Below are 27608 nucleotides of genomic sequence, written 5' to 3' on the forward strand. Positions count from 1 at the left end.
CTGCTTTCAGCCAGTCATTTAACTCTATTTACTCTCCTGTTGACCTTACAATTGTCATGCATGCCCTCAGCATCAATGTGTATATGAAAAGTGCAATCTAAGAACAAAACAATCTTATCGGACCACTTCTTTTTTGGTGCTTGTTTACTAGCATGAACTACACTGAAAGGTTATTAGGGTTCCAAGTACAAGCACTTTCCAAGTTAAGAAATGACTCTTCAGCAAAGCATCAGTTCAGCTCTTTCACACCCTGGATATGGCTGCATTTTTATAAGGATGTCCAAAGCAGGAGATTCTTGCTTCTCTGGAAGTGTAAGTGGACTTAGCTGGGAGCAAGACTGCTGCAGTGAAGGAGACATTGTACACCAGACACTCTCCACATGGAGGCATTAAAATCCTAGGAAAAATCCTTCCTCTTTGCTGGTACATCCTATCTTTCATCTCCTGAAATACAGAAGCTCTGTTTTTGCCTCAACTGAGGAAGAGCTGAGCCAAGGCTGAAGCACACATATACTGTGCCTACAGAAGAGAAGTCAACTGGGTTTAGTCTGCCTCTTTATTCCTTTGGCCTCTCACTATGCCTCAGGTCTCCTTGCCATACACTGGCAGTGTAGCTCAGAAGGTGAAGCTGGCTTGGCAGTGAAGGGCATAAAACTTAACTTAGCAGTGGGTGTGGAAGGGTAAGTGTGCACAAGAACGAATGGAGTCACAGCTTGCTTTATTAGACCGGGGTATTTTAAAGTTACTTTGCACTGAATACCCTGTTACCACAATATTGTCACCATTAATGTACACTGTGACTTCTCAGGTCATGTTTTAAGGAGTCAGAAGTTTAATAAAATGGATGAAAAGCATTACTCAAAGAAGAGGAAAGGAAACAATGGTTTGCATGTAAAGCCTCAGTGCCTGTATAGGACATGGGAGAAACAGATAAGGACAGAGCATTCTTTACACCAGAGATCAGAAAATGACCCCAAAACACTGCTCTGGAAATCTTTAACAACAGCAAAACAAGAAAAAAAACCCATAATTATGATTTCATCAGAACATACATGCTCTTAGATAAGTGGTAAACTGAGGATATTACAGTAAGATGTCAAGCATGTGAAAAGCTCTAGTCCTTTTTGAAAAGGATTCCACTAAGAGGCTGTTTCCATCTTCATGTATGCCTAGTGACAAGCTGCATGCGATAACATGACACAGTAAGGCACTGCTTCCCAAGATTTTACAGCTACCACCAGACTCTAATCCCTTTTATTGCAATGTTTTCACCACCATCAAGCCTTGCAAGACACAGGCTGTTGGATATAGGCAGATAGAGTAAAGGAGAGAATAAAGCTGAGCAATCTGCTCACAGCAGCTGCATAGCCCAGGGACACAGCACAGCTCTAAGAAAGAGTCTCTCAAACTATGTACAGTAAAATCCCCTCAAAGAGAGGTCACTGAGACACCTCAGCCAATGAGCACATCATGACTTCCACAGCTATGGAGAAGTGCTCAGGGGAAGTGTGCACTGAGCTCCAGTCAATTGTTCTAGGATAGTTCCTCTTCAGATAGTCACTTTTGGAGCTATCACAGCCTGGGTGGAATTCACCTGAAGAACCCTGGACATGAAAAAAAATTACTTCTAATCATCAATAGCTGCACACATCTCAGCAGAGATGAGGATGTGGGAGGAGGGAACTGCAATCTTCCAGCTTCTGAGAAGAGAAGGAGGAAGTACAGTGCCCGTGCCAGCTGATTCTGCTCCCTTACATTGGAGAGAGGAAGAAAGAGCTTCCTTCCATTCTTCTTCATTGGGGACTAAATCTCAAATCCACTGTGGGACATTCTGTCATGGTTAGACACTGGCACAATGCCAGTGCCCCCATGAGAATACCCTCTCCCTGGTTTCTGCTGCGAGATGTGACCAGGAATAAGCAAAGCAGGCTCCTACTTAGGAAAAAAAAAATTTAACTAAACTACAAGGGAAAGGAAAAAAAAAAGAAACACACAAGGAAAATGAAAACTTCACAAATACATCTCCTCCTCCTCCTCGCCAAATTCCCAATACAATACATCCCCCAAATCATCGACTCTCGGTCCGGCACCACCCTTCAGAATACTCAATCCTCAGTTCATCAAGAGGAGAAGGAGTCCTTCTTGTGCCAATGGTGACCTCTTCCTTTCATGTCCAGCGCTCTCACCACTGAACACGGACCAGAGCTGCTTCTAGGGTCGACTTTTAAGGATGCTTCGTCCCACTCCAAAAAGGCACAGTCTCAACTTTGGGACATCTGTGCCCCCCATATTTTTCACCCCCTGGGGCCGAGGGGTACCCACACCGAACCCTCTTGGTCCTGAGGCATTGCCTCCCCCTAGAATGCAGTCTCTGTATCACAAGGAACATGGCTCTGTCCATGGCTACACAAAAAGAGTCCAGCATAAGCTACTCCATCATCTCTTCCACCTGAGTTCTTCTCTATTTCCCTCGTGGCCCATTTCCTCTTATCTCCTCTATATCTCTCTTCTCATTCAACTCCAGGAGGATTAGCATTTGTAAGGTTTCCATCATCCAAGAAAAAGGTTAAAAATCTGAGGCTGTGTCTGTCCAGAACTCCCATGGCTGCCCTGCCAGGCACCTTCTCGCCGCCCCCCCTTCTCCTTCTCGGCCGGCCAAGCACAGGCACAGGCTCTCTCTCTGTCTGTCCTGGGGCAGAGTGGCTGCCCGATGTCTCTCAGTGCTCCTCCACCCTTCCATCCTGCAGGGGCCTTCCCCTCCCTTCTGTCCAGGGCCCGGCCTAACTCACCCAGCCGCATGGCTTCCCCTGGGCCTACCTCACCCGGCCGCATGGCTGCCCCTGGGCCTACCTCACCCGGCCCCACGGCTGCCCCTGGGCCTACCTCACCCGGCCGCATGGCTGCCCCCGGGCCTACCTCACCCGGCCCCATGGCTTCCCCCGGGCCTACCTCACCCGGCCCCATGGCTGCCCCCGGGCCTACCTCACCCGGCCCCATGGCTTCCCCTGGGCCTACCTCACCCGGCCCCATGGCTTCCCCTGGGCCTACCTCACCCGGCCGCATGGCTTCCCCTGGGCCTACCTCACCCGGCCCCATGGCTTCCCCTGGGCCTACCTCACCCGGCCCCATGGCTTCCCGCAGCCGGGCAGGGCAGCTCTGAACCTTTCCCTGACCGGAACCCAAAAGAGCCTCCCAGGGGAGAGCCCTGCTTTAACCTCGTGTTCTCAGAGGCGGATCCAATGTCCCAATGGCCACATTAGATGCCAATATTAAAATCTGAGCATCCATTGGCCTGACCACAGCATCCCAGAAAACATATTTCCTGTCAAACCACCACACATTCATACTCCACTGTATGGAAAAATGATGAAGAAGAGCAAACTCTGCTTGAAGAAGGCTGAATAGAAGTTATTACAGAGACAGAAAATGTGTTTGTGCAAGTGCATTAAGAGGGTGAAAGAATGTATTACACTAAATCATCTGGAATTCAGAATATTTGAAAATAATCATAAAGAGTGACCAACCTCTAGGAGGTAGACCAGCATCATTCTACAGGTACACAAACCTCTGTCACAGAAGTTGAGCACGAAAGAGCCAGATTAGAAATGCCTGTATCTCCTCCTACTGTGTGCCTCACTCACTTGTCCCAGAAAGAGGTTATGAAAGGTTTTTTCTCAGATTCACAGTACCAGGAATTATATTCCTGATGTTTCCTACACAAGTGGAGCAGCTTCTTTGCTTCACAAAAAGATTAACAATGTGTCACCAGAACCTGTTCTACAGAAAGGGAAAATTAAGGAACAAAGGGTAGTCAGTAGCCTACTCTCTTCTGAAGACTCCCCACCCTCCAGCTGTGGGCTATCTTTGAAGGGCCTGTACACAAAAAATACTGTGAAACAGAAGAAATGGAAAGTCTGTGTGCAGCCACAAAGCAGTGATATTTTTAGGAGCTGAGATATGGTGGGATAGTTTGTATGATTGCATTGCATGGATGGATGGATCTCCAGGAAGGTAAAAAGAGAGAGATCTTGGGCCATGTTCTTTGCAAAGAAGTGATGTTAATGTACAGAGCTCTGCCAAGCAATAGGTCACAGTCTGATCAAAAGCTTAAGGGTCAGGACGAGAGAGGAGATCAACAAGCAGAATAGCACAATCAGTCTGCTACAGGCCACCAAAACCAGGAGAAAGTTGATGAAATCAGCTGTCATCAGCTGGGAGGAGAAGCCTTTTGACTGCAGGCCCTGTTTCTCTCAGAGACAGGGTAAGTGGACAGAACCAGGTGCCAGGGTGGTTCAGGCTGGACATCAGGAAGAATTTCTTCCCTGGAAGGGTGGTTCAGCATTGGAACAGGCTGCCCAAGGATGTGGTGGAGTCACCATTTGTGAAAGGGTTCAAGAAATGACTGGATGTGGCACTCAGTGCTGGGGCTTAGTTGATGGTGGTGCTCAGAGGTTGGACTCCATGATCTTGGCAGTCTTTTCCTCCTTTTAATGATTTTATGATTCTCTCTGGGGGGTTTCACCATGCCAGTATCTGCCTGGAAGGGCAACAAGGAAGGGTGTAAGCAATCCCAGAGCACTATCCAGACGGGCACCTTCTTCATAAAAGCTATAGACAAGTCAATTAGGAGAGGCAGCCCCTGCTCAATCTGCTACTCATTAATGTAGATAAACTAGCTGAAGCTGTGAAAGTTGATTACAGCCTTGGCTGCAGCAGTCCTGAGGGTGATTTAAAGATCCTGAAAGAAGCCAGGTAGGTGGGTAGCAGAATAGAAATCTTGCTCTTCAGAACAGTAGATCTGTGCTTGTGCAGGGAACTGGCAGGCAGGATCCCACTGGAGCTAAGGCAAAGGGACTTGGGAGGCCAGCTGATCTCCAAGAACAAGCACTTAAAGCAGAACAGGCCGTTCTGATGTGCAGGAAGTCAAGCAAACGTGGCAGGCAGCCAGCTCCGCCCAAGGGGGAATTCCTGCCTGAGCTCAAACCCTACTAGGAAGTGAACAGGAGGTGGAACTGGGGACAGGCTACTTGCAGTATTGAGACAATGCCTGAGCACGTAGGAAGGCAGGAAAATAAAGTTTATCTGGAGTTGAAACATGAAAGGTGTGCAGAATGCAACAAGAAGTATTCCAGCAGTAAGGAAAACACTGATCCAAGGGGAAAGAACACAAGTCCCCCCACCAAGGTATAAAACATCTACTTGGCTGGGAAAGTCTGCTCTCAGATCTCCCTGAAGGTAGGGGAAAGTCTATGCAGGTGCATTAGGGGTCACTGCAGCAAATGAGGCATCATAAAGGTAGCAGAAGGCTGGACTAGATGACCTGGGGATGTCCCTTCTAACCTGAATTAATTGTGATTAAAATTCCCAGGGATCACCATTAACCTTTTTGCTATCCAAAGAAGAAACAAGGTAGAAGTGTCATTTCAGTCTATCATCTTAACCACAAAGGCACTTTAGCTATGCCAAAGCTAACAACTGCTGTATTTCAAGACAGAAGACATAACAATGCATACCCAAAATGTTGATTTTAATTTCACTAACAGTTCTTATACACTACTCTGTCAGATGCTGACAGCTCTAGAATGATGTTTTCAGCAATATCTCGGGTGAGAACAAGATGGGGCCAAACAGTGCTGCCCTCTAAACCATATCAGAAAAGCTGGTAACATCATTGCTTCCCCCACTACCAAAGGGTTGACATCAGACATTTGATGGCTGAAATTTAATCCTATTATACTCTAATATTAAAAGGTCCCCAAGTGCTTAGAGTATGTCAGAGCAACCACTAGAACAAAATAGAGGGGGAAAAGCCCCTGCAGGGGCACCTTCCAGTGGAGCACAGTAATAGCCAATTTGAAGGAAAAACACAGACAGGTATATTAGCTCTGTGAAGAGAACAAACCAGGAAACTATTATGAATTTAAGTAAAACATCAGTATATTATCAGGTCTCTGTAAAGGTCCCTTCACTCAGCTATCAGCCAGGCAAGTTCTTTTACATGTTCCAAATTCATTGTTACCCTTGCAAACACAGAAAGCCACCATTTAAATTATGATTTTAAAATAAAGCAAGACCAAGCACGAAGGCAAGACTGCTGCAAAAATCAAATACCAACTACACAATTAGTCCCAGTGCTACAGCAGGAGGGAGCTGAGCAGTAACAGTCAGTGCCTTTGGACAATAAAGCTTTTTAAGTTCGAGCCCTTTTTCAGACCCTTCTTAGAAGCTGAAACATTCTCAGCTGCGTGCAGGCACTCAGAGATGTTCACGTTAATGAACTGAAAGTGTCAACTTCCCATTGGTGCGTCAGATGGACTTTTTGTCAAGCAGTGGAAACAATTGTCTAGGCAGCCCTTGTGTGGGGCTGCAGACACCAACGAGCTGCTAAAGTACCTTTTATAATAAATTTGAAACTGTGACAAGAGACTATTCATTCTTTACCTCTGAATCAGGAAGTCCACTCATTCAAGCACTCACCCGGCTCCTGCAGCAAAACACACAACATTCACACCATCTCCACCACTCCTCCTCCGGATATTAACTCACAAAAAGCCACTCAGAGGCTTCCTCAAGCCCACCTGGAAAACCGGCAGGGGCTTTTTGCAGATGTAGTTTATGGTACTCTAAGGTCAACAGCTAATTTCAGCTAGGGAAAGCCCACTGCCATTTATTTATTATTTCCTTAATGTAGCTCAGAGTGAGTAGGTTATAAAGGGAAAGACCTGACACAACTATGATGCAGCCAAAACGAAACAAGGCTCCCCATCAACAAACCAGCCTGAAGTAGTATTAACAAACATCACATCACATGCCAGGTTAATACAATATTCCACCATGAACAAACACAATAGATACAATGCCTACATCATTATTGTCACATAGTGGAAAAATCTGCCACAGGAACATGATCTCTAGGCTGATGTAAACCAGGTGCTTCACAATGGCAATGCTCTTTTGTTTCACTTTGACACTTTTGAAATGCGTGGGTTAATTCCCACTCTCTCTCCAGAACTTGCTTAGAAGCCATAAATAAGCTTTGTGTCTCCATTGGTAAAACAAAGACATGAAAGATGAGTCTAAAGGCTAGAAAATAAATGAACAATAATAACAAACAGAATGCAAATTTACTAAAACAAATAAATCAAAGAACAGACTGCCCAGATATGCTTCATTCTCTGTTCTAAAAGGTTTTCAAAGTCAAACCAGATAAAGACCAGAGTAACTGATCCCATCTCAAAGCTGATCCTGCTTAGAGAAGAAGGCTGGACTGGTGAACTTGCCAAGGACCTTCTGCCCTGAATTATTGTTTCGTACTCCTGCTACACAGCTTTCCTGGGTTCAGCCTCTGACTAAAGAGACTGAATCTCCTCAAGTCTGGCAACACAGACATGCTCAAATGCAGTCTTCAGAGCCAAAACTCCCCTTGCAGGCTCTCCAGCCTTTAAGCATTCAAGTGAGAAAGTCATCAACCCTCTAGCCCAGTAAAACTGAACCATCAACTCCACGATGACCTATTGCCAGATGGTGGAGCAGCTTTGAGAGTGCACCAGCAAGCTGGGCCCTTGAAACAGCCTTGCAAAGGTGCTAGAGAGTATCTAGAAGGATGGCCAGGCTGTAACACGAGTGCTAGACTTCACTACCCTGCCAGATTTTCAGGGCTCACTACAAACCACAATCCCTGTGAAGTTTGCAGCCCACACTTCACATCTGTCAGGCTGATGCACCAGCACAGCAAGCAGGGTGGCAGTGGGTGGCATCTTGCAACTGGTGTGGCCTGTCTCCTGAAGTGTCAAACTAGACCGAGTCATACAAAATCAAAATTTGAAAGGGAAGCCAAAACCCTCTGCAAAATGCCTGTTTCCTGATTGCTGGTGGCCAGCCCTCCAATGGGTGCCACCTTCCCTGCCTGCCACCTCGTGTCTCCTGAAAGCACTGCCAGCAGGAGCAGGATGCTGCACCAGCACTTTGCTCTAGAGCTATCAGTCTTTACTCTGCTACACATTCATTTTCTTAATCAACACAGGGAGCAGTGCAATCAAAATTAAGCCAGACTTGTAAAACAAATCTCTGTCATCAGTTTTTTGCTTTTTAATCAGTTTCTGGCTACCAGCACCCCAAGCTAATTGCCTTAATGAGTCAGAACTCTCTTTGAGGATCCATTGATTGTCACATTGACAAGAATAGTATTAAAATACATTTGCACTTTTATTGGTACATGAAAATTCACCTTTTTTTCCCTCCCTGGAGAGCGCAGCTAAGTTCTGCTCAAAAACCTCATCTGTACTTTGAGGTATGTCCACTGAAACACCACTCATGACATGCCAGGGCCAGAAACCTGGAAATTATTTAAATTTTGGACAATATTTAAGCTATTCCTCATGCTGATCCATAAACATCTACTGCTGGCAATGGAAAGCAGCTGTGGAAGACTACAGTGAACATAAAACAGGAAGCCCACTAGGCCACAAGGCACAAGCTTCTGTACTGGCCACATCACTCTCACTTACAGGCAGAGTATTTCCTTTCCTGGGTGGCTTTTCCAACAAGGGACTACCAGAATGCCACCATAAAAGGGAGCAGGGGTGTTTCAGTGACTCATCCTAGAGGAAAAGCAGGCCATAACTTCCACACTCCAAAACAACAAGAACCACACAAATTCTTTTTGTTTCCAAGCAGTGAAATTCAGATGTGGTATGGTTTGAAAGCCCAGTATCCAATGGAACCAAGCTTCTGCCTTGGTTACACAGAAAAGGGCAAACCGAATTGCACCTAGGTGAACATTACCCTGAAAAGGCAATTTAACCTTTCAAGTTAAACTTTGGGTCTCATCACTACTAAAAATAGTTACATCTTTTACAATCCTGGCAAAGTCCAGTTTTAGCTGAAAACACAGCAAGTAATATGACTGATAATCTTCTGCATAGATAATGGTAACTCTTCAGTGATCCAGAAGTACCACACACTCCTTACAAAAATCCAGCATCCAATATTCTTTCTTGTTGGTTATAAGGAGAATTATTTTGTCACCTGAAGACCAGGACATAAGAAAATTGGTAATTTCTTTTTCCAGACAGTGTCAAATGTCATAGTGAATTCTCATTAAACAGCTTTAAGAGGCAACTTCTCATTCTATTAGAAGTTATCCCACCAGACCAAGATGCTTAAACACACTTGGCCAAGGTCTTCACATGTACCTGTTATCTTTTCTCTGTGTTTGCACAGATTAATTCAGCTCCCTCTACACTTCTCAGCAGGAAATGGCAGGTACTGGCTGAATTAGCTGAGCCCATTCTGAGCTGATAATGGGAAGTTAGCTCGCTCCCATGCAAATAAGTACATCTGCTATGAGACAAGGATCCTCATTCAATGCAAAACTTGCTGCTGCTGATGAAAACTCTCAGTTTCTTTCTATTAGCAAAAGTAAAGTGAACCAAGTAAGTCATGTGCTTTCCTGGAAATTCATTTCTAGCAGGTAGAAACCATTCCAATTCTAAACAGTCCACAATCACTGCTGCAGATCATTTATACCACAGCTGAACACCTTAAGTCTTTCACATTTAGAATTTTTTAAGCCTAAAACGTGTAAGGCACATTATTCACTTCCTCATCCATCAGATGGGGATACCGCACTAGGTTACCAGTCATGCAATAGTGATCTCAAAATGCAACCTACACCATTAATTAGCATTGAATGTTCCCATCACTTCACTTACTAAATGTTTCTGCTAAACTTCTACATGACACCTTTCAGACAAAAATTCCCCCCATTGGCCTGTTCCATGATCCAAAGACCAAACACCTTTCAGGGATACAAAAGAAGTATTTAATAACAACTGTCATTATTTCAGAAGTACAAAAGTGATACTCAGTTTTAGGGTCACAGCTCCTATTCCCAGAAAGAAATGTGGTCATGTACGATGGAAAACAGCAACCAGATCAACCCCATACCATGATATGGTGAAACAAAAGACTAATTTACTTAAGCCAGGAGCAAGAGGTGAGACCAATCCATAGAAAACTGAGCACTAAGGGTTTGGATTGCAATCTGGCTACAGCTGTGAGATACATGCCTCTTGATTTATGAGAATCGACCAAAAGATTTGTACAGACCAGGAAATCCACAGCTCCCATCCATCATCATCCATCCATCCATCCATCCATCCATCCATCCATCCATCCATCCATCCATCCATCCATCCATCCATCCATCATCCATCCATCCATCCCAGTGACTGCCTCCTCCAGCAGAGGACATACTGTTCTTGTGGCAGGAATGAATGAGGTAAGAGAGAAACACCAGACCTCTCCTCTTTCCTCTCACCAAATGCTGTTTAGAGAACAATGAGGAGTTTTACTTTGTTTTACTCTGACCCCACCAAGGTTACTGACAACATGGTCTTGACTACAGCACAGGGCACTCTATCCCTTTTCAGTGATGTCACTGCTCACACATGGGAAGAAACACTACAGCATGATGCTGGCACTTAAAATGTTATTTCACACATGCTTCAACTGAATAAATTAAGCCCCATTAACTCAGGATTAACTCTCAAGTTCTGCTGTCAAAAAGCCTGAGGAGAACATTACTGTTTACAGAAATCAATCGCTCTTCAGATATTTCCAGGGAACCTCAGCCACAAGGTCTGTAGGAGCAAGAAGGATCGATGTGATGATCTGGAAGGTGGTGAGAGCAAATGGATGAGAACACACAGGGCAAAAATCACCACAGAGCAAGAATATAATGCTTCACAGTACTTCTCCTCTTCTTTATCCAGTGACAATTCTTGTCTAAATCCCCATGACATAAGACAAGCTAGTAACTCAGCCACAGACTTAAGTCTCTGAATGTCAGTGTTCAGTTTCCAACACCATTTCAGAGATGCACTGAGCTGAAGTAGCTCTGAGGCAAAGCTGTTTCACCTCTGTGCTGATGCTTCTTCTGTAAAATGGAGTCAAGCTGTAGTTGCACCACATCTTTCCTGCCTCACCTGTTCCAGTTGTACATCAATGTGGGACACCAGTGTCAGCCTGGAGACATCTTTACCACAGTTCAGATCCTCATCAATAATCTTCCTAGGAAAGACCAATTCTCAGTGCAGTGATGGAGCTACTGGACTGCATAGACCACTATTGCATTTGCAGGAATGCCCCGACGAAGGCAGGAATGATGAATCTGACTCCATGTTCTCAGAAGGCAAATTTATTACTTTATGATACTTTATTATATTAAAGAATACTATACTATAGTAAAGAATACAGAAGGATACTTACTCAATGTTAAAAAGATAATAATGAAAACTTTTGACTCTTTCCAGAGTCCTGACACAGCTTGGCCCCAATTGGCCAATGAGTGAAAACAACTCACAGCAGAATCCAATGAAACAATCACCTGTGAGTAAACAATCTCCAAACACATTCCACATGAGCACAACACAGGAGAAGCAAATGAGATAAGAATTGTTTTCCTTTTCTCTGAGGCTTCTCAGCTTCCCAGGAGAAAAATCCTGGGCAAAAGAATTTTTTCAGAGAATGTGAATGCCACAGACCCCAATAAACCAGAAATACTGGCAGCTGGTTAGGGCAAAGAACATTTAAGAAAGTGATTAAAGTCCTTCACCAAAGGTAAGTAACACATTTCCAAAGAGTCAAAGACACAAAACTTTGTATACAAATTTACAACAATCTTTTCTACATGCTTTACAGATCAAGTTAAAATAAAAAAAGGAATTGCTAAAAATCTTATAATGAAGAAAACAAAATATTTTTTTAAAACTACTTTAAAATAGCAATTTTTTTTCCTTCTTCATTTACCCTCAGCTACCTAATTTCAGTTATCATACAAGATACAGCATCTGAAGTTGTGCAGAGCACAATACTTGCTCAGCACAGTCATGAAATGGCACATCTTATGAAGTTTAGCCTATGAAACACTACCACAAGAGAAAAAAAATATTGAAGAGGAAGTAGGTCATCTCTGTGCAATGTGTAAGCCTTACGCAGTTAGAGCAAGGGTACCTTCAAGACCAAAACCATTTTAGATCATCACATTAAAACAGGGCATCAATATTTACACATGTAACTGAAGTAACATGCTTGTTTTTCATACTTATGCTGCACTATCTCCTGCAATCTAACACACAGAATGCATTCCAGGCTATACCCCCAGAAAATTAGGTTTTGTGGTGGTGTTTTTTTCCCCCTCACAGTCATTTCAAAACACTATCACTTCCACAATTTCTCAACCAGCTGCACTGTTTCCTTACTGGGCGACTTTTGTTTGGGTGATTCTGTATTACAGCAACATTCAAGATTGCTTAAGTCACCAACAGCCAAACACTATGAAGTGTCAATTGACATCAAAACCAAATCCAAAGTAGAGATGATAATCTCCCCATCTAAATACATATGAGGTGCTGGGTTATTTTTTTTTTTAAGAAACTGTGCAATAAAGTCAGCCAGCCAGCCTGGAGACTGCAATCCAAAACTGTATTTGAGTTCCAAGTGGTTTTAGTAAATGCTTCACCCACATCATCAAGACCATGTCATGCTCATATATTGCTGAGAAAAGGGAACTGGCAGCAGGTCATGCCAGACCTCCTCTCTCCCCATACCACATCATTTAAAGGATTCCAACCCAAGGACAAGCATACCTTTGTATGGAAATGACTTCAACTTTTTAAGCCTTCTTTTCCATGTTTAGTCTATCTGCATGCATCATACAGATCAGCATGGCCTAGTCCAAGGCACTGCCAAAATTGATTGCCAGTGCCTAATCCTTTCAAGCTCTTGACTCCTACGCCTAAAATGTTCCAAGGCACGCAGCAATGACACTCCTGTTGCACAAGTGTAGATTAGTGCTCAAAAAGGCATCTGCATGAAGAAAGAGAAAAAAAAAATCAGGCTATACTGGTTAACAGTGACCAAAAAAAAGATACAAATTTCAGACCACATGAGAATACACCAACTCTCACCAGTAACTCAGCTGTGACCAGTCTGGATTGGCCAATTGGTAAGATGGGCTAAAAATGGATTTCAGAAGAGTGATTACAGTAATGATCACAATTGGTGGTCTCTATGTGAACTGAAATGAAGAAATATCTTGGAAGAGATTAACAGTCCTGATGTGGCAAGATGACTGACTCTCACACTGCACAGTCAGTACACTGACCTGCTTAACTCTTGCAATTCCACTTACCTCCTTATCTAGCATTACATCCCCAGCTGTAGCTCTGCAGCAAATTTAATAAACATCTGAAAACTTTATACATGCATTTACATAACTCTTCCACCAGTTCTCAACTACCTGTCATGCTTTTGTACCACTTACAAAGCACCAAAAAACAATATGGAGAAGCTGAGTGATGTACTCAGAGCTTTCTCTGACAGGCTGTTCAATGAATTACTTTGCTTCATGTTAAACAGAAGCTCTCAGTTAGAATAAGGAGCATCAGGTAACAGATTTAAGCCCTTTACCTCACAATTCTACTCTTACCTGTTCAGTTTATTAAGCCATCTCCTCCCAGAATTACACTTCAATACTGCAGGCAGTCCCAAATTTTTTTATTACTATTATTATTTTAATAACCCACTCTCTCCCCTAGTCAATACACAATTTCATGACTTTTGACTCAAGGAGCATAACTCATGATTCAGAAAGCGTAAGATTTTCTGCAAGACTGCCTTCAGAAAGCTTCTCCACCTGGGGAAATATGCAAGTATGACCAATGTAAATGACAAAAAGGGTCACAGGCAGCTGAGGAGAATGAATAAAAGAAAGAATGTCACTTTAGACCACAAAATGGCTTGGGCAAGTGACATGTATCACAATTACATTACTGAAAAGGTTCATTAATTCTTCAAATGGACTTTTCAAACAATAATTCAGTCTAAGAAGGAAAGAGACATCACCTTTTAAGGCTTTTAAGACAGACTGATGGCAGAAAAAGGAAAAGGTAGAGGCTCATATAAGATAAATGCCAGCAAACTGCATTTTCTTGCTCTATTCAGAAGGAAAAGTTTTTTTACTTGCTAACTAGAACTCAAGGACTTTATCTGCAACTGTTACAGAAAGTAAGAGTACCCACAATTAAGAAATGTCAGAGGTGACCTTGCATTAAAGGATACAGGTGACAGTATTGTTGCTATGTTAGGTACTGGGCTACCAGGGCACACTTCCCCTCCCATTTTCAATACTTCCACCCATCACACCTTTCAGTCAGCAAGTCCACACAATTCTGGCTCTGCTTCCAGCCTTGAAATTTCACTTACAAGAGCAAAGAGCTCACAGCATGATACAAACAACATAAGTAAGTGAAGAGGCTGATGTCATGTTAAAACTTGGCTCTCCCTGTTATTCTGTTAAGACTGTCGTGAGAGGACCTCTCTTGCAAGTTGGTTATATCTAATTTGCCCTCAACTTAATACAAAACAAACCATCCAAAAAACCATGAAAACCTCAATTTAACTGCCTTTAGCAATACTGTGGAATTTATTTAGTGGTCAAGCAATAGCTGGACAAAAAATTGTATCAAGTCTTGAAGACAGACTGTATGAGACAAGGTATGTATGGTCAAATATTTGACTTCAAGTGACTTGATTCCTATGTTTTTTTTTCCTTTAGGAAGAAGAGGGCTTTGCTGTTTATAGGTTTCCAGCTGAACCAGTCTCTCAAGAGCTGACAGAGATGAGTGGATTGAAGCATGAATACTGTGAAGCAACAGCAGGCAGCAATACACTCATCTGGTCTAATGAGTTTGGCATTGCAGCTTTTCTACTCCAAATCCCTGGATTCAAATCTTGTATTTCAGCCTCAAGCAAAACAATCTTGGCCAACATCATGTTGCCTGCATACAATTCCTCTGGCTCCTCGTAATCCAGCACAAGCCATTGTAGCAACTTGATTTGAGTGAATAGGCTGTTTAAGGGAAATCAGAATGGGAAAATAAGCCCAGACATCTTTCCCTTAGAAAAATCAAACTTGTGTAAGCTGGTTGAGTGACATACTTTGTGTGGAATGCATGCTAGTTTATGCACTATCAGTGATAATTATCTGTGAGTACATCAGTATAGTTTTTTATTTATTCTTCCATTTAATACTACATGTCTCTTTCTTCACAGATATTGCACCTGCCCACTGCCTCCTCTCTTCATGGACAGCAAACTGGATGTGAGAATTATTTACTTACATTACACTGTCACAAGTTCCTTGCCAGTTAATGAGTCTGGATTGTCAGCCAAGGGGTATCTGAGATCTTAATTTTCTATTCAGCTTCCAGAAGAAAATGATCAAGGAAAGGGAGGTCAAGAGTTGATATGAGATTCCCAAACACTCCTCACTGGCAGAGGGTTTGTCTTTGGGCAATTTCTAGAAAAGAAGTGTCCAGTAGATCCCTCTATGCAGATTTGTGGACTGCTGAACTTCTGCAACACAGACATACTGGAAGGAAAAGGTAGGTTAAACACCCAGAGTACACACCCTCTGCTCTCCTGGAAACTCTGCCCAAGGAGCCATTAATAACACACAAAACCCTGCCTATTTCTTATAAAAGAGCAATGTTAAAGGCAATGGACCTTGATTCAAGTGTGAAAACCCACTTCAAGCCATTCTAAAATGAGACATTCAAACTAGTTTTTTTAAAACTAGGTTTTAAAACATCCTTGAGAAGAACCTATCAGAGAGGACACAATCAATATAACTCTTGGTTTTATAAAGAGATAGAAATTGACACAATCCATTTTAAAAATTCTTATGATCTCTATAAGCAAACCAGTAAAAACTCAAAAGTAGTTACAGGAAAACACAGGTTTACCTGGCACGTTTTTCATGCATGGGTCTATGTAGATCCAGAGTACATCAATGAGTTTCTTTCAAATCTCTAAGCACTGAGCTAGGAGGAGCCCAACCCTCCTTAAGGCAGCAGCAAAGCTGAAACTAAAGATACAGACCTGTGAAGAACAGAAATAGGCCCCCTACCCACCCCCACCCCTCAAAAAAGGGTTGGCATTGCTACTTCTTTGTTCAGTGGAGAAAACAGAAGAGAAAAACATCTTCCTTCCAATGACAGTTCACTTACATCAGGTACTTGTAGCAACAGTACAAAATACAATATTTTTATGATTAACAAAATGACAAACAGGGTAACAGCTGACAGATACGTTGCTGGCCATTAGGAAGGCATTGAAAATCTGGAAAACTGGAATTCTTCTTAGATGTCTTTTCTGGTGGAGGAAGAAGAAAGGAGAATCTCAAATCAACACTTCTGTGACTTCACTTCAGAGAATTCCCCTATTAAAGGTTTGAGTCTTCAGATTTCCTGGAGATTTAAACAGAAAGAGCCAAAGACAACAAAGATACCACACACCTAATCTTGCTCAGATGTATGTTACAACAGAGCAAGCAGAGATTTTTTTTTTTAGAATAACTTCTGCAGTTGCAGGTCACACACCTCCATTTGTACTGGAGATGTGTGTAAATGTGAATATTAATGTAAACATTTACTCCAATAACCATTATATTTCTCCATTATGATACAACATGCTAAAGTGAAAGTAAGCTAATCTTTCTCTGAAACTGAAGGCAACTTGCAAAGCCTTTTTGAACTGAGCACAACAAACACCTACACACTCAACAGTCACTTATATGAATTAATTTTTAACACATGAATCTTCTTTTCAGCCTGTGGTGAGATCTGTGCAGCCAGCAAGCAGAACCTCAGCTACACAGTTTTAGGTAACACTGATACCACACCAAAAGACATGCTGAAGATTTTTGAACTCTAAGTTACATTACCTCAGGAAGCAGCAGTACTGAATGCCAAGCAGAAATAAGACATCCCTGTTTAAGAGTTGTCTTAGAGCCTCCAAAATTAACACATTTCAAGACAGACACGTTTTGTGCAGTTATGCCCTCTTCCATTAAGGAAATGCCTGACAGCATCACAGCCTCAGATTCAGCAGCAGCACTGGTATCAGCAGACAGGTACAAAATAGATATGTCACCAACCTCCTCCAGAACTTAGAGTCCATCTTTCATACAGGTTAAAGCCAGTAAGGAATAGGGGCATAAGCTACACTACAGCTATCAGCACAGGCCACTCTCAAACTTGGAATTATTTCCCCCTTCAACTCTCATGAGAACCCTTAACTTACTCGGTCATGATGTATCATTTGCAGAGGTCTCCTCTACTCCAAGTTAGCTTGAAATGTGTTTTATCTGAACTACACAAATACCAATGAGGATGACTGATGCTTCCAATAAGTTGTACCTCAACAGACTTCACATAGCTACTTACTTAATTTAGGCATTAAGAAACAAACTTGTAATTCAGCAAATCCTCAATAAAACCATTTTATGAATGGAGTAACAGTAACTAATGCATTTGCCCAAGGCCACAAAGTGGTAGAATTGAAGCCAGTACTTTTCATAGACTCATGGAATCATTTTGGTTGGAAAATACCTCAGAGATCATCAAGTCCAACCTTGATCCAATCACTGCCCCATTACCACTAAATCATGTTCTCAAGTGCCACGTCTACACATTTTTTGAATACTTCCAGGGATGGTAATTCCACCATCTCCTTCCCAGCCTGTTCCAATGCCTGACCACCCTTTCAGTAAATAAATGTTTCCTAGCACTGAACCTAAACCTCCCTTGGTGCAACTTGAGGCCATCACCTCTTATCATGTCATTGGTTACCTGGGAGAAGAGACCAACCCCACCTGGCTACAACCTCCCCTCAGATCTCCCAGACTAAACCATGCTTATCTTCACTTAACTATAAAATTATTATTAAAAAGTATGATTTGCCTTAACTTTGCCTCAAGGTGCACAACATCAAATCCAAGGAGACTCATTCAAATCCAAGGAGACTCATCCTTGGTGCTTTCTGTTTGGAGTGTGGGAGCACATCACATGTACCCATACACCACAATGAAGCACATGGCAAATATCTTTGAAGGATATTACAAATACATACATGCATTCCTCAAATGCAAAAAGTACAACTCCTGCTGTCTTCACCCAGGATCTCAGAAAAAAGAAAAGCAGTCATAATCATGTCACTCTTTAAACTGCTTTGTTAGTAGAGAATAAAGCCAACTTTCTTATCTAATTCCTAGTGAAAACAAAAGCTATGAGTTTTCTAGCACCATTAAAAAATCTCAATACTTTCAAAGCATTCCAACTCTAGAAAAGGTATGCTCTGCAACAATATTCACCCATGTGACATGAAACAGATTTCCCAACCCAGGTCTCAATTTGTTGAGATCCTTGCCAAAGTGATGACATGCACTGCCATCTTGTGTTATGGTTTAGAACTGAAAAAGTCTGAGAAGCTGGGTGTCACATATGCTTCCAGCTTCTGCTGTTTTTACAGCAATTTCTTCCCCAGCCACTGCTCCACATGAGGAGTCTCTCCAGTAACATTTTATATATAGAAATAAAACTAAGATCTAACTCAGGCTGCAACAGATGCAAGCTTCCACATTCCCAAGAAACAAAGTTCATTTTTTTCCACTGATGCAGGTGTTTTCAAGAGCACACAGTTTTTTAGTTTTGCTGGGACAACTGGTGCTGAGTGGCATGGATATTACCTTTTAGGTTTGAGCTGCTATTCCTCCAGCACAAGCAAACAAATCCGTTGACAAACACCGCAGTGACAAAAAAATGTGAGTTTAAGATATCAATCCCTTCCTCAACTTTTTCCTGAGGAAGAATAATAGAAGATGTCCCTTTTATGTCCCTGAACTATATTTCGAAGATGGGCATTGTTCTCAAACTCTCTTCTGCAAGAGGAGACTAAGGGTTCCTTTACCTACAATGGCTGGGTATAAGCTGAGCAACTATATTCTGTACCAAGAGCACACACTGGGATAGGAGCTCCAGAACAAAAAAGAGAGATGTGAAGTTGTGGATATTTCAGTGGTGTGCAGCCAACCCAATCCTGCTACATACACACCTCACAGGGGACATGAAAGCAATCATCTGTCAAACCTTCCCAAGCCCCACGCTGAGTGTAATGACATTGTGTCTTGCAATTCAGTCCCAAGTCCAGGGGATGGATCACAGAAAAATATGTGTTAACAAGTACATGAAAGAAAACTGTGCAACAGTTCTGGGAAAGGACATTAAATATATGCTGAGTGGAAGATAAGTTTTCTTAATAAAAAAGAAAAAAGGAAAAAATAAGAAGACTGCCTTACAATTTGGGTATGGTCATCTAGAAAGTAAAATGCTTCTGCTGCCTCTATTCCAAACAGAGTATCAGAGAACCTCTACAAGTGTGCTATCTTTACACAGCTCAAACTCCTAAATCACCCATCTTCTTTCTCACTGGGCATACTATGGAACTGCAAACCACTACTATATTGTTAACCATTTACCTGACAGCAGCACTGAACCTTCCTACTTCACTACTGCACTGCTATTAAACCAGAAATTTCTGTATTACCTTGTTGCTCACAAATCATCCACTGAAAAAGAAACAGTAATTCACAAAAGCTTAGTTCCAGCAATCAGGAGGCATCTTTCTTGCTCTAGCAGATAGTTTCTCCTATCATGTGAGTTGGCAAACAGAAAATATATCAAAGTTGATAAGCCTTCACTGACCAATTTTGACACAAGCTGAAATTCAGTTTACAAAATTTTTTTTGTATGTTTCTTTCTTCCCTTTCCCCACCCACGCGGAAAAAAGCAAGACACAAGTCATCTGCCATACTAATGTATTCCATCTTTCAAAAAGAAAGACATGATTTTAATATTACTTAACAATATGTTAAAAAAGTAGCCAGTTAGGCTTCAGTGTTAATACAATTATACACTCTATAACAGATTTGATAGTGTGAGTACTGTTCTTTTTTAAATTTTCTCATTCTGCAAGTATTCTTACACAAGCTGGCTACAAGTCAGGAAGAAAAAAATCAAAACACAAATAGCGTAACTTGTACACTCTTAAACAGTAGATTGTGAAAGAACTGAGGGAATACTTGTCCCATAAGAGCCTCTTTTTCATGAAGTCATGTCAGGAGAATTCTGGAGCAGATGAAAGCACAACTGACTAGGTCCATTCCTTTGTCAGGAGTCAGAATGACAAAACATAGCTAGATGCAGAAGTGACAGGAGCCACTGCAGATGATGCAATCTAGTATTTTGGCCTCCACCCAAGCCTAAGCAATTTAAAGTCTCTGAGGCCAAGGCATTCAGAAGGAGCTGGAAAAGAGCTATTGTTCCAACTCCAACAGCATACAGCTACAATCAAGTAAGTCTCACTCACAGACTACAAGCACACAAGCTAACAAATTCAGGTAGAAAGTGGCAATTTTTCAGTCTGCAAGAATTATCAGGCCAAAGGGTTCAGTGCAGATCCACACAGCACTGGGGACAAGGCAAGGCAGCACTGGCTCAAGACCAGATAAGCTCTCAGCACAGCAGGACAGGTAAGTGGAGTTGTCGTTCATTGATTCCTGCAGGGTTCCCTCCCTGTATTGTGTCATTTCAATGTGCAGCAAAGGTGGTTTTTTTTAAGCTAAAATTGGACCAGTTGATGGAAAGTCTCTGCCTTGTCTGTCTGGCAGAATCCAAGCAGAATCTGAAAAGAAAAAAAGCAATAAAGTGAAACCAGCATACTTAAAATCAATCCACACATGTTATCCCTCTTTTGGAGATAAGCTCTCATTCAGAAAGACAAAACCATACATTAAAAAAAATCACTTGTCCATCACTCAAATACATATTAAAACAGTTACTTTCAACACCACTGCATTATGAGAATTAAGCAAAGGAGGTAGCAAAGAATGCTGCACATTCAGCAGCACAGAAGCAAGTTAAATGTCAACTAGAAACAGAAATGGTATTGCTGTACTCATCAAAAATTTCGAAAGGGTAAGAATGAGTGGTAGATGATGTGTAAAGCAGCATCACCAATGGCATGGGACACTGCTGCTTCTCTTCTTAAAAAAAGCTACACTGGAGACAACAGACCTAGGGAAAGGAGGTCTCTATAGTACAGCAGATAAGTAGTCCACATGCCTGGAAAAAACACCCCTAGAACAAAAATTCTCTTATTTGCTTTCACTGACCACAGTTTATGGAATAACTCTGGAAGAAGTTGCCACATGCAGGCCTTTCAGGGACTGTTAATCTGAGCTGAACTTTATTGAGGCAAGGTGCAGCTTGGTGAGGCTAAAGGCTGCATGACTGCATCAAAGCAGTGCAAATCTCTCTCTGGAAGGTTACACTGCTTCTGTAGCAGCTGAAAGCCAAAACGGGGGGCAGTCAGAAGGAGCACAATTAAACAGGTACAGTGGAAGACTACAATCAGCTGATTTTTTTCTTTCTGTGCGGGTTAGAAGCAGCGTGCAATATTAATCATGATGTCAGGGTGTAATTAAGGTATCCATCTATTATAGCCCTACAAAACATGAAGAGAAGATGATGAATGAACTCCAAGTGAAAAATATGAATACAGTCAGCCTGCGCAGCTCATTGCCATGTAGGGTTACTAGAACAAGCCATGCTACTTGCCTTCCAAGTATTATGCTGAGCATTACCAAATGGTAGAGAACCTACGTATTAAAGGTGCCTTAATGGCATTAAGTAGTTGGTTTTGTCCCCTAAAACAGCACCTATCAGGGCTTTTACACCTTTTCTAAACAGGTATCCATGAAAACCTAGACAGTTACATACACTTCCTAACAGATGACAGCAAAGGAGTAGAGTCCATCAATTAGAGAACAGATTACAAACAGCATGCTTTAAAGTGCTAACTCTTCAGTTGGATAACATTTGACAAATTTATTCCCAAAATTCAACTGCACCTCTACAAATGTAAGACACTGTTTCATTCATTCTATTGAGAGTAAATAACTGATGAACAGAACTTCTCTATTCACTGCAGATGCTGCAAACTTGAAGGAAGGTAAGAATATTCCATAACAAAGGCTTATACTGCATCAACACTAGCAGTATCTAACACATGCCATATTTCACCTGTAAAACCTGCATTTTGATTTTAAAAAAACCTTTAATTGGCACCACTCAGGAAAATAATTTTTAAGACTAGAGACCATGAACCTGTGACAATTCCACTGTCTTGCACATTGAGACTCCATAAGTAATTAGATATATGCATTTTGTAGCAATAATAAGCAGGAGTTGTAGTTAGTTCCTTCCAAGACCCAGACACACATTACATCCCAGCCATGTAGGCCATGAAAACAATATAATTTTAGAAAAGAAATCCATACTGAAAGTCCCTTCTTGTGACAAATGGCTTGTGCTGCTTTGGGAAATGCTACTGTTGAGTCCTAAATTATTCAATTGCAGGAAACCAAGTTATTTGTGCCATTACAGATTTGGCTACCATAATGAAAGGCTCACTAGATGTATTCATGGGGAACCAGCACAACCAAACACTACTGGAGAACCAATTCAAACAGATTTCAGTATTATGGAAGAACACGTGCTACACTGTTTAAACATGAGCTGTCTCCTCATATTTGAGGAATTTAGAGGTAACTAATATCACAGAATATTTTGAGTAGGAAGGGCTAGGATCATTGAGTCCAACTCTCAATATGATGCACAAATCCCAAAATCAACTAAAAAGTAGAGAAGAAAAAAATCTTTCACAAGCACAGATTTATATTACTCTTCTACTGTCACTGTACTAGGTGAGATGAATGAGGCTTTGAGCAACTTGTTCTAGTGGAAGAGATCCCTGCCCATGCCAGGGGGGTTGGGACAAGATGGTCTTTAATGTTCCTTCCAATGCAAACCATTCTATGATTCTAGGATAAGCATCTCTCCTTAAAGTCTGGTGTAAGGCACTACCCCACAGTTCTACATCCCTGCTTAATGTGCAGTACAGAATTCCTAACTAACAGCTTCTGTAAACAAGGAAGAAAACAAAACAATCAAACCTTTCTGAAGTATCTCTTAGGAAACTTAAACCTTTTAAACTATTTATTTTAAAATAATAACTTTTTAAAAAAAAATAAAAACACTCATCAGCATTTGGCCTGTGTGGCTAATAAAAGAAATATTCACGCAAACTTTGCTTATAAATAATGGTAATTGAGAATATTCTGAAGGCCTTCATGAGAACCTAGGAGTCACATAGATAATTCTGGCACTTGCTCCTGAATTTGTGGTATTCAGCCATAAGCTGTGCCCACAGATCACAGCTTTGGTGATTGGTTCAGAATGTCAGCTGTAACAGGATTTGTTGTCTTACAACACAGGCTTTTCTGCCAGGAGTTAGTTATTAACTTGGGGGCTGCTGTGGTGTTGTTTTTACTTGCTTTACAACCATGACACATGGAAAGAAGCAACATCAGCATTATGCATGGGGATTACAGCACTTTACCTTTTAAAATACTCCACTTCTCGTTCTGTTTCATCCATTTCCACACTGTCTAGATCAATGTCTTTGGGTAGAAACACATCATCTACAAAGGAAAAATGATGGCACTATGTTAGATTCCATGGGGAAGGGGGAAGGAGAGAGGAAGAGCTGCATTAAAGAGGTCTTTGGAGAACTGACTGAACCTCACAGACTATTCATTATTCATATTTACACTGAATTAATACACACATAATTAAACAGACACTTCTTAAAACCCCTATCTCTGCCCAGACTTGAAGGAGTTACACTGGTAAAAAAGATGATTTAACAGTAAATTCACTCTTTGCATGGGCTGCAAAAGGTACCACAAACCTGGAATGCACATAAGAGTAACCAAATCATACAGAGGGCTTGATGAATCAGATAGCTGTTTAATGCCTGAAATTTTTGGTCTTACTACTAAAAATGTAGCTCTAGAAACATTTTTAAAACAATATTTATAAAGAAAAATACTTGGAAACTTCTGGGTTGTAGAGTTGCTATACTCCCTCTGGCACATGAGGATCAGGCTGTGTCTGCAAGAGTTTAACTCATGCTAGCAACCAATAGACTTTTTAAAAAAAATACCAAACCCAAATATTTAACACATTAATGTATGACTTGAATTGTATGGCCTCAACTATAAGCAAAAGTCACCATAGAGCCTGTTGGTATATTGTACTATCCCAGCATATGGTTCTCCTTTAGACTTTAAAAGGAAATGCATTGGAAACCACACATTTTTGTAGAAACCAATTTGAACATTTTCCTCTTGAAATTTTTTTCTCACTGCATATACACTCCAGTCTCATTTCTGAAGCAGCTTTACAATACATTTCAAAAACCAGGTGTGACAAAGCAAGTAACCAAACCCACCAAGTACACACCTGACTAGAGAATCCTTGAGATGATGAGAATAGACAACTCATGGTAAAGACACTCGTCGAAGTTTTTACAAGTTTCATGTGTTTGCTATTCAACTTACTTCTGAGGAAGCAGAAAGCCCTACAAACACAGGGCATCCCTAACACTCCTAGCTTTCTCTAGCCCTTTTGTAACAAGGAGTAAAAATACTCTGCCAGAAGAAATTTCTTTAACAAACAGAGATCTCATCAAAAGCATTTACTGCTTTAACACTTCATATGAAAACTCAGTTAAAACCCCCTAGCTTTGTTTCCCTCTTTTCATGTTCTCTCAATTACCCTAGTTCTGTTTTTTTTTTCTCTGTTCAATTTTTGTGACTTTGCTAATTTGGTACATCAACCGTAGATCTTAAAAAAATTATAACTACATGAAAAATCATGTATTGCAGTATCTTTCTTGTAGCTCTCAGGTCAGAACAACTTAAAAGTAAAAACTCAGTCTGAAGTCTACAGAGAACAGCATAATTTTTTCTTGACAAATTCAGAAACATGTCCCTGTATTTTTTCAGATGTAAACATTAACTTTTGGAAATTTTAAGTATACTTTGACTTAAGCAGGAGAAAAAAAATGTTGGGGGCAGGGAGGAGGATAAGATGCAGAAGGTACCTGCATTCTCCTACAGTAAACACCCCCTCCCATATTTTCTCTTTCAAATATCTCCAGTCTTTTCTTTCTGATCCCAGTTCTGGGGCTCTGTCTTGCTCCAATCACTGGAGTACATTCTTCTTGTTAAATTAAAAGAGCCAAAACCCAAACACACCACAACAGAGTATGCACAAGAACTGAGGTGTCAGAGAAAATGGTTCCATACTGTATTGCTGCTTGGCTGACATAGAATGGAAACATTAGGCATCAGATTAAAAACAGAGATAGGGCTGACCCAATCCAACCACAAAATCACTAAAAAAATCACCAGCACTTCCTGCAACCAAGAATTAGCTTTACATTTTTGTAACAAAGTTTAACAAAAGGAAGTATTCTGAAACACTGGCAGAAACTGCCAAGGCATGAAGGTCTCCTGTCTTACCAGTCAGACTGGCAGCAAGAACTGGTGTACATTGAATTTACGCAATGTTACCACTCAGCTACCAGGTGATTCCAGGGGAATGACCAGGTGCTCCAAGCAGACAGATGTCCACACCACAGAGCTGCCATCCCAACTGGTAGTCCCAGTAGGGACCCAGGATGTGCAGGAATAAAGAGGTGCCTGAGAAAGCAGTTTGGCTATGGTGCTGACAAAGCCAATGGGCCAGAACTGTGTGTCTTTCTCAGCCCTGGTATTAGCTGTTGGATGAGTTCAGGCAAACAAAAAATAAGTTGTAAATAAAATTATTCAAGTGCAACTTGCTTGACTTAATCTTCTACAGTTTTATTATTTCTGAGAAATAAAAATAATTCTGTTGACTAAATAAGTTAATATGGAGAACACAGCTCAATTTTATCAACTAATTAACATCCCACTACAACTTTTCACTGTGGCAAATAAGAAATAGTAAATTAGTTTCTGTATTAATTTATTTACCTGCTGATGTAATTAATATAAAAAAGGAATTATTGTCACTGAAAAAAATGCATACTTGAATGACCATACATGAAAGACCATTCTTTGACTGAAGAATCCCCTTATTTCCCTTGCCTAAAGAGTAAGACCAACTTCATACTGTACTCTTAGTGCTGTATGAGAAACAATCTTGCTTTTAAAGAAATTCAAAATGGATTTCAACATGCTATGGAATTAAACAATATATTTCTTTTAAGCAAGAAAAGAAAGCCAGTCTCCTGGATAGCCTAACTGACAAAGCCCCCTAGAAAACCTAGAGCATATGCTTATTCACTTGTTTTTAAAAGCATCCTACACTTCTTTACTAAAACACTATCCATCTCTTAATTGTTGCAATTCTGATGACTCTTCCTGACACCAGTTTTTCAGTTTCTCTGATTGACATTGGCAGGAATGCCTGAAGATAAATATGTCAGACTTCTGGAATTAAATGGTAAGAACAGAACATAAGCCAAGTTCTTCAACTTTCTTACACACTTACCAATGGAATTGTTGACTTTGTCCCCTTTTTTCTTCTTGTTTTTCTTGTTTTTGCCTTTTGGTTGGGGAGAATCTGCAAGTATTAGCTTATTATTTTGCTGCTGCTCACTTGGTGATGGGGATTCACTTGTTACGGGTGCTTTCTCTTCCTTTACATGGTTCAACTGCTTTTTGTTGTTATTGTTTAATTTCTTCTCATCCTTTTTAGGTTCTGCAAGTGTTGGGAGCTCTGGTGCTTTTGCTTTGGATTCTATTTGGTTTCTGGTTTTAGTCTGAATCTCAGCTGCTTTGGGGGATTCAACAGGCTTTTTCACTTGTTCAACACACTGTTTGTTCATCTGTTTTAGTTTCTGTTTGCTGTTTCCTTCTTTATGTTGATGCATAATATCAAGCAGAAAAGAGAGGGGCTCATGCTGCTTTACAGTGCCCTCCTTCTGATAGAGCAGCTTTGAGTCTCTAGTGTTGACAGGGTTGGACAGTTCACAGCCTGTCTCTAGAACTGGCCTCTGTTCTGTGTGGTTCACATGTCGTGACAGTGAACCAGCTGAGGTTTCTATCTTTTCTGATTGCTCAAGGGTACCATTCTGAATGTCTTCTGCGCTGTTTGGGACAGCTTCCTTCACTGCCTGGCAGTTCCTAGTGAGCAGCTCTGCCTTTGTACAGTCCTTACTTGTTCTCTCTTTCTTCTTTTTCTTCACAGCCCGCAGCTGCTGAAGCTCTTGGAGCCGCTGTAACTCCTGTTTCAGTCTCTCTTCCTCCTCTTCCTCACGCCGCCTCTGCTCCTCGAGCAGCTGGTGATGCTCCCTCTCCCTGGCTTCAGCTTCAAGTCGAGCTTTTTCCTCAAGCTGCAGAGTAACAATAGGTTTATTGAAAGTGACAAATATAATGGAAATTAGGAGTTTTAGGGATTATTACTACTTTTCTTTATGAACGTTATAAATCCTAGGATGTGACCATATGAGCATACTTAAATCTGTAACTCTGCAGAGCAAGCAAGTATACAAAGGCTGCCCTTTTAAATATATTAGTCTTTTCTCTATTCACATTTTCTGTGTTTCTGTAACTCATTTCACCACTGTTAATACCAACTGTTGATCCTTTTTCCCCTGTTTCTACACCTAACTTCACATCAAAGTTTTCTACAGCCACAAAACATTCAGCTTCCTTCTCAAAGACTTGTGTGTGTTTCTCAGGTAACTCAAGCTTGCATAGGTTGTATCATTTACCTGTTCTCTTGCTATGGTAGCAGAGTTGCTCTGTT

At 41.3% G+C, this 27608-nt stretch overlaps 1 protein-coding gene across 2 annotated transcripts in view; it reads right to left on the reverse strand.

Moving 5' to 3' along the window:
- Positions 1-19706: 19706 nt before the first annotated feature.
- FAM193A (family with sequence similarity 193 member A) overlaps positions 19707-27608 on the reverse strand; it is a 77474-nt gene continuing 69572 nt past the window's right edge. For both annotated transcript variants that reach the window (XM_054514732.1, XM_036382658.2), the window contains 3 exons: positions 26349-27192; positions 23365-23446; positions 19707-20586 (listed from right to left, as the gene is read on the reverse strand). In XM_054514732.1, coding sequence (XP_054370707.1) covers positions 20493-20586; positions 23365-23446; positions 26349-27192 — 1020 coding nt within the window. In that variant the 3' untranslated portion in view covers positions 19707-20492. The remainder of the gene's footprint in view (positions 20587-23364; positions 23447-26348; positions 27193-27608) is intronic.

Source organism: Molothrus ater, chromosome 4, assembly GCF_012460135.2.
Source record: "Molothrus ater isolate BHLD 08-10-18 breed brown headed cowbird chromosome 4, BPBGC_Mater_1.1, whole genome shotgun sequence".
Lineage (NCBI taxonomy): Eukaryota > Metazoa > Chordata > Aves > Passeriformes > Icteridae > Molothrus > Molothrus ater.